Source organism: Bombina bombina, chromosome 2 (genome assembly GCF_027579735.1).
Source record: "Bombina bombina isolate aBomBom1 chromosome 2, aBomBom1.pri, whole genome shotgun sequence".
NCBI lineage: Eukaryota > Metazoa > Chordata > Amphibia > Anura > Bombinatoridae > Bombina > Bombina bombina.
Window position 1 is genome coordinate 666,777,087 of NC_069500.1, and position 18,051 is coordinate 666,795,137.

The 18,051-nt window shown below is 41.4% G+C and overlaps 1 protein-coding gene across 1 annotated transcript in view; it reads right to left on the bottom strand.

The window, feature by feature from the left end:
• Positions 1-18,051, bottom strand: part of TMEM38B (transmembrane protein 38B) — a 266,479-nt gene that overhangs the window by 107,510 nt on the left and 140,918 nt on the right. The window contains exon 3 of the mRNA XM_053702612.1: positions 15,585-15,769. Coding sequence (XP_053558587.1) covers positions 15,585-15,769 — 185 coding nt within the window. The remainder of the gene's footprint in view (positions 1-15,584; positions 15,770-18,051) is intronic.

An 18,051-nucleotide genomic window follows, 5' to 3' on the forward strand; every position in this document is an offset into this window, starting at 1 on the left:
TTCCTCTCAACAGTCCTGTGTGGAAACAGCCATCGATTTTAGTAACGGTTGCTAAAATCATTTTCCTCTTACAAACAGAAATCTTCATCTCTTTTCTGTTTCAGAGTAAATAGTACATACCAGCACTATTTTAAAATAACAAACTCTTGATTGAATAATAAAAAACAGAATTTATGTTTACCTGATAAATTACTTTCTCCAACGGTGTGTCCGGTCCACGGCGTCATCCTTACTTGTGGGATATTCTCTTCCCCAACAGGAAATGGCAAAGAGCCCAGCAAAGCTGGTCACATGATCCCTCCTAGGCTCCGCCTACCCCAGTCATTCGACCGACGTTAAGGAGGAATATTTGCATAGGAGAAACCATATGGTACCGTGGTGACTGTAGTTAAAGAAAATAAATTATCAGACCTGATTAAAAAAACCAGGGCGGGCCGTGGACCGGACACACCGTTGGAGAAAGTAATTTATCAGGTAAACATAAATTCTGTTTTCTCCAACATAGGTGTGTCCGGTCCACGGCGTCATCCTTACTTGTGGGAACCAATACCAAAGCTTTAGGACACGGATGAAGGGAGGGAGCAAATCAGGTCACCTAAATGGAAGGCACCACGGCTTGCAAAACCTTTCTCCCAAAAATAGCCTCAGAAGAAGCAAAAGTATCAAACTTGTAAAATTTGGTAAAAGTGTGCAGTGAAGACCAAGTCGCTGCCCTACATATCTGATCAACAGAAGCCTCGTTCTTGAAGGCCCATGTGGAAGCCACAGCCCTAGTGGAATGAGCTGTGATTCTTTCGGGAGGCTGCCGTCCGGCAGTCTCGTAAGCCAATCTGATGATGCTTTTAATCCAAAAAGAGAGAGAGGTAGAAGTTGCTTTTTGACCTCTCCTTTTACCAGAATAAACAACAAACAAGGAAGATGTTTGTCTAAAATCCTTTGTAGCATCTAAATAGAATTTTAGAGCGCGAACAACATCCAAATTGTGCAACAAACGTTCCTTCTTTGAAACTGGTTTCGGACACAGAGAAGGTACGATAATCTCCTGGTTAATGTTTTTGTTAGAAACAACTTTTGGAAGAAAACCAGGTTTAGTACGTAAAACCACCTTATCTGCATGGAACACCAGATAAGGAGGAGAACACTGCAGAGCAGATAATTCTGAAACTCTTCTAGCAGAAGAAATTGCAACTAAAAACAAAACTTTCCAAGATAATAACTTAATATCAACGGAATGCAAGGGTTCAAACGGAACCCCCTGAAGAACTGAAAGAACTAAATTGAGACTCCAAGGAGGAGTCAAAGGTTTGTAAACAGGCTTAATTCTAACCAGAGCCTGAACAAAGGCTTGAACATCTGGCACAGCAGCCAGTTTTTTGTGAAGTAACACCGACAAGGCAGAAATCTGTCCCTTCAGGGAACTTGCAGATAATCCTTTTTCCAATCCTTCTTGAAGGAAGGATAGAATCCTAGGAATCTTAACCTTGTCCCAAGAGAATCCTTTAGATTCACACCAACAGATATATTTTTTCCAAATTTTGTGGTAAATCTTTCTAGTTACAGGCTTTCTGGCCTGAACAAGAGTATCAATAACAGAATCTGAGAACCCTCGCTTCGATAAAATCAAGCGTTCAATCTCCAAGCAGTCAGCTGGAGTGAAACCAGATTCGGATGTTCGAACGGACCCTGAACAAGAAGGTCTCGTCTCAAAGGTAGCTTCCAAGGTGGAGCCGATGACATATTCACCAGATCTGCATACCAAGTCCTGCGTGGCCACGCAGGAGCTATCAAGATCACCGACGCCCTCTCCTGATTGATCCTGGCTACCAGCCTGGGGATGAGAGGAAACGGCGGGAACACATAAGCTAGTTTGAAGGTCCAAGGTGCTACTAGTGCATCCACTAGAGCCGCCTTGGGATCCCTGGATCTGGACCCGTAGCAAGGAACTTTGAAGTTCTGACGAGAGGCCATCAGATCCATGTCTGGAATGCCCCACAGCTGAGTGACTTGGGCAAAGATTTCCGGATGGAGTTCCCACTCCCCCGGATGCAATGTCTGACGACTCAGAAAATCCGCTTCCCAATTCTCCACTCCTGGGATGTGGATAGCAGACGGGTGGCAGGAGTGAGACTCCGCCCATAGAATGATTTTGGTCACTTCTTCCATCGCTAGGGAACTCCTTGTTCCCCCCTGATGGTTGATGTACGCAACAGTTGTCATGTTGTCTGATTGAAACCGTATGAACTTGGCCCTCGCTAGCTGAGGCCAAGCCTTGAGAGCATTGAATATCGCTCTCAGTTCCAGAATATTTATCGGTAGAAGAGATTCTTCCCGAGACCAAAGACCCTGAGCTTTCAGGGATCCCCAGACCGCGCCCCAGCCCATCAGACTGGCGTCGGTCGTGACAATGACCCACTCTGGTCTGCGGAATGTCATCCCTTGTGACAGGTTGTCCAGGGACAGCCACCAACGGAGTGAGTCTCTGGTCCTCTGATTTACTTGTATCTTCGGAGACAAGTCTGTATAGTCCCCATTCCACTGACTGAGCATGCACAGTTGTAATGGTCTTAGATGAATGCGCGCAAAAGGAACTATGTCCATTGCCGCTACCATCAACCCGATCACTTCCATGCACTGAGCTATGGAAGGAAGAGGAACGGAATGAAGTATCCGACAAGAGTCTAGAAGCTTTGTTTTTCTGGCCTCTGTCAGAAAAATCCTCATTTCTAAGGAGTCTATTATTGTTCCCAAGAAGGGAACCCTTGTTGACGGGGATAGAGAACTCTTTTCCACGTTCACTTTCCATCCGTGAGATCTGAGAAAGGCCAGGACAATGTCCGTGTGAGCCTTTGCTTGAGGAAGGGACGACGCTTGAATCAGAATGTCGTCCAAGTAAGGTACTACAGCAATGCCCCTTGGTCTTAGCACAGCTAGAAGGGACCCTAGTACCTTTGTGAAAATCCTTGGAGCAGTGGCTAATCCGAAAGGAAGCACCACGAACTGGTAATGTTTGTCCAGGAATGCGAACCTTAGGAACCGATGATGTTCCTTGTGGATAGGAATATGTAGATACGCATCCTTTAAATCCACCGTGGTCATGAATTGACCTTCCTGGATGGAAGGAAGAATAGTTCGAATGGTTTCCATCTTGAACGATGGAACCTTGAGAAACTTGTTTAAGATCTTGAGATCTAAGATTGGTCTGAACGTTCCCTCTTTTTTGGGAACTATGAACAGATTGGAGTAGAACCCCATCCCTTGTTCTCTTAATGGAACAGGATGAATCACTCCCATTTTTAACAGGTCTTCTACACAATGTAAGAATGCCTGTCTTTTTATGTGGTCTGAAGACAACTGAGACCTGTGGAACCTCCCCCTTGGGGGAAGTCCCTTGAATTCCAGAAGATAACCTTGGGAGACTATTTCTAGCGCCCAAGGATCCAGAATATCTCTTGCCCAAGCCTGAGCGAAGAGAGAGAGTCTGCCCCCCACCAGATCCGGTCCCGGATCGGGGGCCAACATTTCATGCTGTCTTGGTAGCAGTGGCAGGTTTCTTGGCCTGCTTTCCCTTGTTCCAGCCTTGCATTGGTCTCCAAGCTGGCTTGGCTTGAGAAGTATTACCCTCTTGCTTAGAGGACGTAGCACCTTGGGCTGGTCCGTTTCTACGAAAGGGACGAAAATTAGGTTTATTTTTTGCCTTGAAAGGCCGATCCTGAGGAAGGGCGTGGCCCTTACCCCCAGTGATATCAGAGATAATCTCTTTCAAGTCAGGGCCAAACAGCGTTTTCCCCTTGAAAGGAATGTTAAGTAGCTTGTTCTTGGAAGACGCATCAGCCGACCAAGATTTCAACCAAAGCGCTCTGCGCGCCACAATAGCAAACCCAGAATTCTTAGCCGCTAACCTAGCCAATTGCAAAGTGGCGTCTAGGGTGAAAGAATTAGCCAATTTGAGAGCATTGATTCTGTCCATAATCTCCTCCAAAGGAGGAGAATCACTATCGACCGCTCTTATCAGATCATCGAACCAGAAACATGCGGCTGTAGCGACAGGAACAATGCATGAAATTGGTTGTAGAAGGTAACCTTGCTGAACAAACATTTTTTTTTAAGCAAACCTTCTAATTTTTTATCCATAGGATCTTTGAAAGCACAACTATCCTCTATGGGTATAGTGGTGCGTTTGTTTAAAGTGGAAACCGCTCCCTCGACCTTGGGGACTGTCTGCCATAAGTCCTTTCTGGGGTCGACCATAGGAAACAATTTTTTAAATATGGGGGGAGGGACGAAAGGAATACCGGGCCTTTCCCATTCTTTATTAACAATGTCCGCCACCCGCTTGGGTATAGGAAAAGCTTCTGGGAGCCCCGGCACCTCTAGGAACTTGTCCATTTTACAAAGTTTCTCTGGGATGACCAACTTGTCACAATCATCCAGAGTGGATAATACCTCCTTAAGCAGAATGCGGAGATGTTCCAACTTAAATTTAAATGCAATCACATCAGGTTCAGCCTGTTGAGAAATGTTCCCTGAATCAGTAATTTCTCCCTCAGACAAAACCTCCCTGGCCCCATCAGACTGGGTTAGGGGCCCTTCAGAAATATTATTATCAGCGTCGTCATGCTCTTCAGTATCTAAAACAGAGCAGCCGCGCTTACGCTGATAAGTGTTCATTTTGGCTAAAATGTTTTTGACAGAATTATCCATTACAGCCGTTAATTGTTGCATAGTAAGGAGTATTGGCGCGCTAGATGTACTAGGGGCCTCCTGAGTGGGCAAGACTCGTGTAGACGAAGGAGGGAATGATGCAGTACCATGCTTACTCCCCTCACTTGAGGAATCATCTTGGGCATCATTGTCATTATCACATAAATCACATTTATTTAAATGAATAGGAATTCTGGCTTCCCCACATTCAGAACACAGTCTATCTGGTAGTTCAGACATGTTAAACAGGCATAAACTTGATAACAAAGTACAAAAAACGTTTTAAAATAAAACCGTTACTGTCACTTTAAATTTTAAACTGAACACACTTTATTACTGCAATTGCGAAAAAACATGAAGGAATTGTTCAAAATTCACCAAATTTTCACCACAGTGTCTTAAAGCCTTAAAAGTATTGCACACCAAATTTGGAAGCTTTAACCCTTAAAATAACGGAACCGGAGCCGTTTTGAACTTTAACCCCTTTACAGTCCCTGGTATCTGCTTTGCTGAGACCCAACCAAGCCCAAAGGGGAATACGATACCAAATGACGCCTTCAGAAAGTCTTTTCTAAGTATCAGAGCTCCTCTCACATGCGACTGCATGCCATGCCTCTCAAAAACAAGTGCGCAACACCGGCGCGAAAATGAGGCTCTGCTTATGCTTTGGGAAAGCCCCTAAAGAATAAGGTGTCTAAACCAGTGCCTGCCGATATTATTATATCAAAATACCCAGATAAAATGATTCCTCAAGGCTAAATATGTGTTAATAATGAATCGATTTAGCCCAAAAAAAGTCTACAGTTTTAATAAGCCCTTGTGAAGCCCTTATTTACGATCGTAATAAACATGGCTTACCGGATCCCATAGGGAAAATGACAGCTTCCAGCATTACATCGTCTTGTTAGAATGTGTCATACCTCAAGCAGCAAGAGACTGCACACTGTTCCCCCAACTGAAGTTAATTGCTCTCAACAGTCCTGTGTGGAACAGCCATGGATTTTAGTGACGGTTGCTAAAATCATTTTCCTCATACAAACAGAAATCTTCATCTCTTTTCTGTTTCTGAGTAAATAGTACATACCAGCACTATTTCAAAATAACAAACTCTTGATTGAATAATAAAAACTACAGTTAAACACTAAAAAACTCTAAGCCATCTCCGTGGAGATGTTGCCTGTACAACGGCAAAGAGAATGACTGGGGTAGGCGGAGCCTAGGAGGGATCATGTGACCAGCTTTGCTGGGCTCTTTGCCATTTCCTGTTGGGGAAGAGAATATCCCACAAGTAAGGATGACGCCGTGGACCGGACACACCTATGTTGGAGAAACTACAGTTAAACACCAAAAAACTCTAAGCCATCTCCGTGGAGATGTTGCCTGTACAACGGCAAAGAGAATGATTGGGGAAGGCGGAGCCTGGGGGGGATCGTGTGGCCAGCTTTGCTGGGCTCTTTGCCATTTCCTGTTGGGGAGGAGAGTGTCCCACAAGTAAGGATGACGCCGTGGACCGGACACACCTATGTTGGAGAAATAATTTTTAATTAACAATAACCACAAAGACATAAATCCTGCAATTATCTGGGAAAAACACAAGAGCTATATTATAGGGGTACTAATTAAAGCCAAGGCCACTAGAAACAAAACACGTAGAGAAGCATATACACACTTAGAAAATTATCTTTCTTAACTAGACTATTTACATAAACTAGATCCCTCAAATGAACAGCTATTGCAACAACTTAAATTTTATAGAGAAAAAATGACCACTCACATATTAAAGCAAATGACGGCTTTCAAATTAAAACAAAATTTGTATTCAGAAGCAAACAAACCAGGCCGCCTCTTAGCGAGAACTCTCAAAGCTAAACAATCTCAAAATTACATCTATTCCATAAATAACTCAGATGGCTCCAAAATAGAAGACACAAAACAAATAGCGGGTGTCTTTAGGAAATATTATCACTCTTTATAATTTATTCCCCAACAGAAATTCAAAAGAGCATTTAACACAGTGCAATACATGCGCATACGGGGCACACATTCCGAATATAACTGCGGAAGATAGTGAGATGTAAGTTCCCCAATAAATAAAAATTAAGTATTAGAAGCCATTAAGACCTTAAAAATAAGCAAGGCCCCAGGTCCTGATGGATTCTCTTGTTCATATTATAAGTTATTTAGCTAACTTTTGTTCCCTCACTTATTAAAGACTTTTCACCAAATAGATAATAAAAGTTTCTTCCCAGATACAATGCTCCAAGCCATTGTTACAGTCCTTCCTAAACCAGGGAAAAAACATGATTAGCCTGCAAATTACCGACCAATTTCCCTCTTAAAAACAGAATTTATGCTTACCTGATAAATTACTTTCTCCAACGGTGTGTCCGGTCCACGGCGTCATCCTTACTTGTGGGATATTCACTTCCCCAACAGGAAATGGCAAAGAGTCCCAGCAAAGCTGGTCACATGATCCCTCCTAGGCTCCGCCCACCCCAGTCATTCGACCGACGGACAGGAGGAAATATATATAGGAGAAACCATATGATACCGTGGTGACTGTAGTTAGAGAAAATAATTCATCAGACCTGATTAAAAAACCAGGGCGGGCCGTGGACCGGACACACCGTTGGAGAAAGTAATTTATCAGGTAAGCATAAATTCTGTTTTCTCCAACATTGGTGTGTCCGGTCCACGGCGTCATCCTTACTTGTGGGAACCAATACCAAAGCTTTAGGACACGGATGAAGGGAGGGAGCAAATCAGGTCACCTAAATGGAAGGCACCACGGTTTGCAAAACCTTTCTCCCAAAAATAGCCTCCGAAGAAGCAAAAGTATCAAATTTGTAAAATTTGGCAAAAGTGTGCAGTGAAGACCAAGTCGCTGCCTTACATATCTGGTCAACAGAAGCCTTGTTCTTGAAGGCCCATGTGGAAGCCACAGCCCTAGTGGAGTGAGCTGTGATTCTTTCAGGAGGCTGCCGTCCGGCAGTCTCATAAGCCAATCGGATAATGCTTTTAAGCCAAAAGGAAAGAGAGGTAGAAGTCGCTTTTTGACCTCTCCTTTTACCAGAATAAACAACAAACAAGGAAGATGTTTGTCTGAAATCTTTAGTAGCCTCTAAATAGAATTTTAGAGCACGGACTACGTCCAAATTGTGTAACAAACGTTCCTTCTTTGAAACTGGATTCGGACACAAAGAAGGTACAACTATCTCCTGGTTAATATTTTTGTTGGAAACAACTTTCGGAAGAAAACCAGGCTTAGTACGCAAAACCACCTTATCTGCATGGAACACCAGATAGGGCGGAGAACACTGCAGAGCAGATAACTCTGAAACTCTTCTAGCAGAAGAAATTGCAACCAAAAACAAAACTTTCCAAGATAATAACTTAATATCTACAGAAAGTAAGGGTTCAAACGGAACCCCTTGAAGAACTGAAAGAACTAGATTTAGACTCCAGGGAGGAGTCAAAGGTCTGTAAACAGGCTTGATCCTAACCAGAGCCTGAACAAATGCTTGAACATCTGGCACAGCTGCCAGTCCTTTGTGAAGTAAAACAGATAAAGCAGAGATCTGTCCCTTCAGAGAACTTGCAGATAATCCTTTCTCCAAACCTTCTTGTAGAAAGGATAGAATCTTAGGAATTTTTATCTTGTTCCATGGGAATCCTTGAGATTCACACCAACAGATATATTTTTTCCATATTTTATGGTAAATTTTTCTAGTTACAGGCTTTCTAGCCTGAATCAGAGTATCTATTACAGAATCTGAAAACCCACGCTTTGATAAAATCAAGCGTTCAATCTCCAAGCCGTCAGTTGGAGGGAAACCAGATTCGGATGTTCGAATGGACCCTGAACAAGAAGGTCCTGTCTCAAAGGTAGCTTCCATGGTGAAGCCGATGACATATTGACCAGGTCTGCATACCAAGTCCTGCGTGGCCACGCAGGAGCTATCAAGATCACCAAGGCCCTCTCCTGATTGATCCTGGCTACCAGCCTGGGGATGAGAGGAAACGGTGGGAATACATAAGCTAGGTTGAAGGTCCAAGGTGCTACTAGTGCATCTACTAGGGTCGCCTTGGGATCCCTGGATCTGGACCCGTAGCAAGGAACCTTGAAGTTCTGACGAGACGCCATCAGATCGATGTCTGGAATGCCCCATAATTGAGTTATTTGGGCAAAGATTTCCGGATGGAGTTCCCACTCCCCCGGATGGAATGTCTGACGACTCAGAAAATCCGCTTCCCAATTTTCCACTCCTGGGATGTGGATCGCAGACAAGTGGCATTAGTGATCCTCCGCCCATTGAATTATCTTGGTCACTTCTTTCATCGCCAGGGAAGTCCTTTTTCCCCCCTGATGATTGATATATGCAATGGTCGTCATGTTGTCTGACTGAAACCTTATGAATTTGGCCTTTGCTAGCTGAGGCCAAGCTCTGAGAGCATTGAATATCGCTCTCAGTTCCAGAATGTTTATCGGGAGAAGAGACTCTTCCCGAGACCATAGACCCTGAGCTTTCAGGGATTCCCAGACCGCGCCCCAGCCCACTAGGCTGGCGTCGGTCGTGACAATGACCCACTCTGGTCTGCGGAAGCTCATTCCCTGTGACAGATTGTCCAGGGTCAGCCACCAACGGAGTGAATCTCTGGTCTTTTGATCTACTTGAATCGTCGGAGACAAGTCTGTATAATCCCCATTCCACTGTCTGAGCATGCACAGTTGTAATGGTCTTAGATGAATTCGTGCAAAAGGAACTATGTCCATTGTTGCAACCATCAATCCTATTACTTCCATTCACTGCGCTATGGAAGGACGAGGAACAGAATGAAGTACTTGACAAGAGCTTAGAAGTTTTGATTTTCAGACCTCTGTCAGAAAAATCCTCATTTCTAAGGAATCTATTATTGTTCCCAAGAAGGGAACTCTTGTTGACGGGGACAGAGAACTTTTTTCTTTGTTCACCTTCCATCCGTGAGATCTGAGAAAGGCTAGGACGATGTCCGTATGAGCCTTTGCTTTTGACAGGGACGACGCTTGAATCAGGATGTCGTCCAAGTAAGGTACTACTGCAATGCCCCTTGGTCTTAGAACCGCTAGAAGGGACCCTAGTACCTTTGTGAAAATCCTTGGAGCAGTGGCTAATCCAAATGGAAGTGCCACAAACTGGTAATGCTTGTCCAGAAAAGCAAACCTTAGGAACTGATGATGTTCCTTGTGGATAGGAATATGTAGGTACGCATCCTTTAAATCCACGGTAGTCATAAATTGATTTTCCTGGATAGTAGGTAGGATCGTTCGAATAGTTTCCATTTTGAACGATGGTACCCTGAGAAATTTGTTTAGGATCTTTAGATTCAAAATTGGTCTGAATGTTCCCTCTTTTTTGGGAACTATGAACAGATTGGAATAAAATCCCATTCCTTGTTCTCTTATTGGAACTGGATGTATCACTCCCATCTTTAACAGGTCTTCTACACAATGTAAGAATGCCTGTCTCTTTATTTGGTTTGAAGATAATTGAGACCTGTGGAACCTTCCCCTTGGGGGTAGTTCCTTGAATTCCAGGAGATAACCTTGAGAAACTATTTCTAGCGCCCAAGGATCCTGAACATCTCTTGCCCAAGCCTGAGCAAAGAGAGAAAGTCTGCCCCCCACTAGATCCGGTCCCGGATCGGGGGCTATCCCTTCATGCTGTTTTGGTAGCAGTGGTAGGCTTCTTGGCCTGCTTACCCTTGTTCCAGCCTTGCATTGGTTTCCAGGCTGGTTTGGGTTGTGAAGTATTACCCTCTTGCTTAGAGGATACAGAATTAGAGACTGGTCCGTTTCTGCGAAAGGGACGAAAATTAGGCTTATTATTAGCCTTAAAAGACCTATCCTGTGGGAGGGCGTGGCCCTTTCCCCCAGTGATGTCTGAAATAATCTCTTTCAAATCAGGTCCAAATAATGTTTTACTTTTGAAAGGAATGTTAAGCAATTTTGTCTTGGAAGACACATCCGCTGACCAAGACTTTAGCCAAAGCACTCTGCGCGCCACGACAGCAAACCCTGAATTTTTCGCCGCAAATCTAGCTAATTGCAAAGCGGCATCTAAAACAAAAGAGTTAGCCAATTTAAGTGCTTGAACTCTGTCCATAACCTCCTCATACGAAGATTCTTTACTGAGCGATTTTTCTAGTTCCTCGAACCAGAAACACGCTGCCGTAGTGACAGGAACAATGCATGAAATTGGTTGTAGAAGGTAACCTTGCTGTACAAAAATCTTTTTAAGCAAACCCTCTAATTTCTTATCCATAGGATCTTTGAAAGCACAACTATCTTCGATAGGAATAGTAGTGCGTTTGTTTAGAGTAGAAACTGCCCCCTCGACCTTGGGGACTGTCTGCCATAAGTCCTTTCTGGGGTCGACTATAGGAAATAATTTCTTAAATATAGGGGGGGGAACAAAAGGTATGCCGGGCCTTTCCCACTCTTTATTTACTATGTCCGCCACCCGCTTGGGTATAGGAAAAGCGTTGGGGGGCACCGGAACCTCTAGGAACTTGTCCATCTTACATAATTTCTCTGGAATGACCAAATTGTCACAATCATCCAGAGTAGATAACACCTCCTTAAGCAGTGCGCGGAGATGTTCTAATTTAAATTTAAATGTCACAACATCAGGTTCAGCTTGATGAGAAATTTTTCCTGAATCTGAAATTTCTCCATCAGACAAAACCTCCCTCATGGCCCCTTGAGATTGGTGTGAGGGTATGTCAGAACAGTTATCATCAGCGTCCTCTTGCTCTTCAGTGTTTAAAACCAAGCAATCGCGCTTTCTCTGATAAGTAGGCATTTTGGATAAAAGATTTGCTATGGAGTTATCCATTACAGCCGTTAATTGTTGCATGGTAATAAGTATTGGCGCACTAGATGTACTAGGGGCCTCCTGTGTGGGCATAACTGGCGTAGACACAGTAGGGGATGATGTAGTATCATGTTTACTCCCCTCATTTGAGGAATCATCTTGGGCAATATCATTATCTGTTGCATTACTGTCCTTACTTTGTTTGGACACTATGGCACAATTATAACATAAATTTAAATGGGGAGACACATTGGCTTTCATACATATAGAACATAGCTTATCTGATGGTACAGACATGTTAAACAGGCTTAAACTTGTCAACAAAGCACAAAAAACGTTTTAAAATAAAACCGTTACTGTCACTTTAAATTTCAAACTGAAAACACTTTATTACTGAATATGTGAAAAAGTATGAAGGAATTGTTCAAAATTCACCAAAATTTCACCACAGTGTCTTAAAGCATTAAAAGTATTGCACACCAAATTTCAGAGCTTTAACCCTTAAATTAACGGAACCGGAGCCGTTTTTACATTTAACCCCTATACAGTCCCAGAATGAGGCTCTGTCTATAACTAGAAAGGCCCCCATCTGAAAAAGGTGTCCAACACAGTGCCTGCCGTTTTTCTAAACGTTCCCCAAGATTATAATACCAATAATTAGTTAGAATCTGCATAATATGCCTAGTAAAGCAATTGTTTTAGCCCAGAAAAATGTCTACCAGTTTTTAAGCCCTTTTTGAAGCCCTTTATTCTTTTATGTTTAACTAAGAAAATGGCTTACCGGTCCCCATGAGGGGAAATGACAGCCTTCCAGCATTACATGGTCTTGTTAGAAATATGGCTAGTCATACCTTAAGCAGAAAAGACTGCTAACTGTTTCCCCCAACTGAAGTTACTTCATCTCAACAGTCCTGTGTGGAAACAGCAATCGATTTTAGTTACTGTCTGCTAAAATCATCTTCCTCTTACAAACAGAAATCTTCATCCTTTTCTGTTTCAGAGTAAATAGTACATACCAGCACTATTTTAAAATAACAAACACTTGATAGAAGAATAAAACTACATTTAAACACCAAAAAACTCTTAACCATCTCCGTGGAGATGTTGCCTGTGCAACGGCAAAGAGAATGACTGGGGTGGGCGGAGCCTAGGAGGGATCATGTGACCAGCTTTGCTGGGACTCTTTGCCATTTCCTGTTGGGGAAGAGAATATCCCACAAGTAAGGATGACGCCGTGGACCGGACACACCAATGTTGGAGAAACATAGACTTAAATTTTTTTGCCAAAATATTAGCAACAAGACTTAATAGAATTCTGTCAAAGGTAGTCTCCAATGATCAGGTGGGCTTTGTGCCAGGGAGAGAGTCCAGGGATAACACCGTAAAGCTTTTAAATATTATAGAATACACTAATACCAACAACATTCCAGAGAGAAATGTGGAATGGAGCAGACATAATTCCCTTCTTAATCTAAAACATTGGATTCAGATCGAACATGACCTATCTGGCCTTCCACAATTTGGTGGAGCATGTTGGACACCTAAAATAATACCAACCATCCGGAAGCTCCAGACTTCCACAATCCTTGAAACTTTTTTGGACTGGATCCATATATGTGATACCACTAAAGCAATTTCTAGTTTATATTCCCCATTAACACCTATCTTGGCAAATCCAGAATATTCATGAGGCAGGGAACATCCATTAAATATACACTTTCTAATCCCAATTACCAATTTACTAAACGCATCCAAACTAAAACCAAAAAATAAAATAGAGACTTTGGGACAGGGGTTCTTGAAATCTTGGTTGCGACTTCATCAAGTCAATCACTATATCAACTCTCATAAGGAGAGGTCCGGTTTCTTAAGACCCCTGACCAATTTCGAGAAAATATGTAGTACTGAAATCCCACAAAAAGGAATTATTTCCTCTTTATATAAACCACTTCAAGCTGTTTATACTCCTAACCCCCATATATTTGTTAAGGCTTGGGAAAATGAACTTGGGGAATCTTTTTCGCTAAAATTGTGGCAAAATATATTCCGAAACACAGCAAAATCAGCTCATTCCATAGAAGCATTAGAAACCAATTATAAAGTAATGCACTGTTGGTATCTAACACCACAGAGAATAAAATACATGTTTCCTGGAGCTTCTGACAAATGTTGGTGATGTCAGTCGGATAATGGAAACATGACATAAAGTGAGGGACTACTGGATTTCAATTGTAAAATAAATCAACTTAATTATATCTAGTGACTTAACACTTAAACCGCAAATCTGCTTATTTAATACATTGACAGATATATCTTGTGCTCTTAAATTAAAACGTAGGCTAATATTACTTAATGCTGCAAAATATCTTATAGCTTCAAAGTGGAAATCAGCCGATACCCCTATAATAGCCTTATGAGGAGAAAAAGTACACAAAACCCTACTACCCGAGAGGTATCATTTCTTCAAGACAAATCGATTAAACATATATAACAATCTTATGTTCTACTGGGAATGTTACAGGGGGCAATTAGATAAAGGGTTCGCTAAATGACTATATATCTAATCCCTTACTTTAAATTTACCACTTGGACATACCTAACTTTAGAGTAAAGGCACTTAAAATTAAAGCTCTATTCCCCATCATGTCAACTCTCAAGCCCAACACAAGCTAATAAGATGACCACTTAGACAAATCTTTTCAACTAGGTCGTACACTACATATTCTCTAACAATATAATCATATCATCATCATTGATAGCAATGCATCAAAGCTTATTGTTTGTTTTTCATGTTTAGTAGTTATTGTTTTATATTCTTGTTTTCCTTTATATTTGAATGTTTTATTTATCCTTATGGAGCATTTAACAGAGACACTTTCATCCATATTCCTGGATTCCCATCTGTGATTATGGACTACTCCGCTCACCCATCAAAACTTTCTTATAAAAAACTGCAACTGTAAATGAAATATTATCTTCATTAAAATTGTTGAAAATTTAAAAAAGATTGAGGTAGGATAGATCATTATTCTGTATTTAGGCAACAAACGATGGAAAATACCATTCAGCCCTTAGTTATGTTATTAGACCATTTATACACAGTAACTAGATCTTTATTAACTTTTTAGTTTGATCAGCTTTAGAATGACATTCTAAAATAAATCCCTTAAAGGGCCACTAAACCCCAAATTTTTCTTTCATGATTCAGATAGAGAATACAATTTTAAACAACATTCCAATTTACTTCTATTATCTAATTTGCTGCAATCTTTAGATAACCTTTGTTAAAGAAATAGCAATGCACATTGGTGAGCCAATCACATGAGGCATCTATGTGCAGCCACCAATCAGAAGCTACTGAGCCTATCTAGATATGCTTTTCAGGAAATAATATCAAGAGAATGAAGCAAATTAGATAATAGAAGTAAATTAGAAAGTTGTTTAAAATTGTATTCTTTATCTGAATCATGAAAGAAAAAAATTGGGTTTAATGTCCCTTTAAGATTACTTTGCCTAAAAAAAATTGAGGTAAAGATCTTTCAGAGGCAGAATTGGACATTATGTGGAAATCAGAAGGACTAGTGGAAGACTTAAACCTATGAATACTAAGCAGTATTGCAAAAGAGTGAGGAGACCACTGAATATCTAGGCACTATGAGAGCTGCTGCGTATAGAACCAGACATATAAACATGACAAAAATACTAACATAAACATTTCTATAAGGAAATAATCATTCATTTGAAAACACATCCCAAATATGCAGATGATAAACATGAGAATAGTGTTGCAGGTGATGATCATACAATGGAATTCCCTATTTTGAATCAGGTGGTAAATGGGCCTATATTATGTTGGTGAATACAAAGTACAAGGAATATGCTTGTGGGGGGGGGGGGGAATCTTTTCTAGGATTCTCACCTCAGATCACTAGCTATTAATTTTCACACTGTCCTTACTATAACTCTAATAAAAACTCTAATAAAACAAATGTATGGTCTCTTTTAATATTAACTATTTTTATAGGTTACCTTTCGCCCAGCCTATGGCAACCATAACAAGCATGGCATCTTTGAAGTGGCTGTCTGCATGAGTAACTCCAGATACAATCTTCCATGTTCTAGTCACCTCTTTCATTCCTGCAACAATGAGTCGGATGGGAAGGTAGCAAAAGAAACTGTAAAATAGGTCTGATGGGAAGTAATGTACCACATACCTGCATTTCAGAAAGTTAAAAAAAAAAAAATACTTGCATTAATAATATAATAATAATAATAATACATTAAAAAAATAACAAAAACAAAAAACAACAAAATTTGCTAACTTGATAAATTACTTTATTTCATGGCGACGAGAGTCCACCAGCTATTACTTCTGGGATTCACTCCTGGCCACTAGTAGGGGGTAACGATTCCCAAAGCTCTAAGAGCACTTTATCCCTCCCACCTTCTAGCCGGATGTATAGCCAATAAAGGATAAGAAGAAAATGAGCAACGGCCAAAGTAGGGAAAGTGAGGGGAAAACCAGAACAGCCACCAGAAAAAAAATTAATTATGTAAAAAATGACTTACCACCATGAAAGAAATGCATTTATCATGTAAGCATACATTTTTGCTTTATTTCATAAGGTGGTGAGAGTCCACAAGCCATTACTCCTGGGAACTAATATCCAATCTGCTCACGAGTAATTGGGCAGGACAAAAATATTTTAATATAGGCACCTAATTACCAGACACTGCTGCCAGAAAGACGTTCCTACCAAACACATAAAAGTGGTAGAATCTAGAGAACGTGTACTGCTGCCTTGCAAATTAATTCAATATAATCTTCATACTTGAAAACCCAAGAAGAACAAATTGACCTAGAAAAATGGGCAATAATGTGTTTTGGAAAAGACTATCGCACCTCCACATAAAAAATATAGGTATACAATCACTAACTCATCGAGATGAGAAACTCAAGATCTTGATCACTGGAGAAAGCTTGACATCTGAATCACAAACCAAGTTCTGTGGGCCTGACTGAAGAATCCAGATAAATAGAATGCTCTATTCAATTCAAACTAACCAAAACTAAAAAAATCAAATAAGCAAAAATAACTAAACAAAAACAAACACAAATGAAAGGCAAACAAAAGTCCTTGAAATCCCAAATGTAGGCAGCTCTCTGTCAAAGGATGGTCGAATCCTGGTCAATGGTAATCTGTAGAAAGGAAACAAACAAACAGAGGCGCCACAATGGCCTAGTACCACCAAACTAAATGATAATGAGAGTAAGACAAATGGTTACTCACAGACGCCATGCACCCAATGGTGCTACTGGGGCAGACTGGAACTTCACAGTAGTCCAGCTCACTGGGAGAATCCAACTGTAATCCAAAGTAGGGAAGTTCCAGAAAGATCACTATCAACACCTATGGGGGGATGAAAAGTGTCACGGATACCAGACCACCCAAATTTCCCCCCACCCCCCTACTACCTGGTTAACTGCCTTTTACACCAGATTTGGCCATTTCATGGCTTACAAGATCTCAATGACTCTTGCTGTGTGTTGTTTTGCTGTGTTGTATCTTGTCAGAGAAGAGCTGATCTCGGACAGGGAAAACCCTCCTAGGCTGGCCGGGCTCTTGGAACTGCCAGTTGGCCGCATCAAAGCCAAACACTCGCTAGCTTTAACCCTGGTCGCTTCACCTGCCCTATGCCCAAGAGCTTCGTTCTTTTGGGGATCAATAGCCCCTAGGGAGTACAAGAGGTGGGATAATTACCGGAGGAAAGCTCCTTTGGGAACCAGGGTTTTTGGACACCCCTACTCCCCCATCTTTATACAAATCCCCAAAGATTAAGGTAATAAAATCCACAGCAGCAGCAAGTGTATATATAAAAACAATATTGTTATTAAAAAGCAATGTCTTTCTCAGTCTTTATAGGAAACAGCCCTTTAGAGGCTGAGAAACACGTTGCGTTTTAATAAAGATATTGTTATTATATATACACTTGCTGCTGTGGATTTTATTACCTTAATCTTGGGAATTTGGAGCATTACCAGCTTTGCAGAGTTCAGTCTGCTGGGTGGCTGAGAAGTCCCAGTCTGCCTGTATTGCACCTGGAGGTGCTTTCTTTCTTGTAAGTGCAACTATACCTTACTGCTTTGCTTTGTCAGACTGTACTGGGCTATGGTGGTTTGCATTTCATACCCACATAGGTGTTGATAGTGATCTTTCTGGAACTTCCCTACTTTGGATTACAGTTGGCTTCTCCCAGTGAGCTGGACTACTGTGAGGTTCCAGTATGTCCCAATAGCACCATTGGGTGCATCACGTCTGTGAATAACCATTTGTCTTACTCTCATTATCATTTGATTTGGTGGTACTAGGCTATTGTGGTGCCTCTGTTTGTTTCAATTCAAACTATGACTCTTGGAAACAGAAGTCATCAGGTCTATCTCTGGGAGACCCCATAGTTCCAAAATCTAGTATAAAACTAGTTGAATGAGAAAACA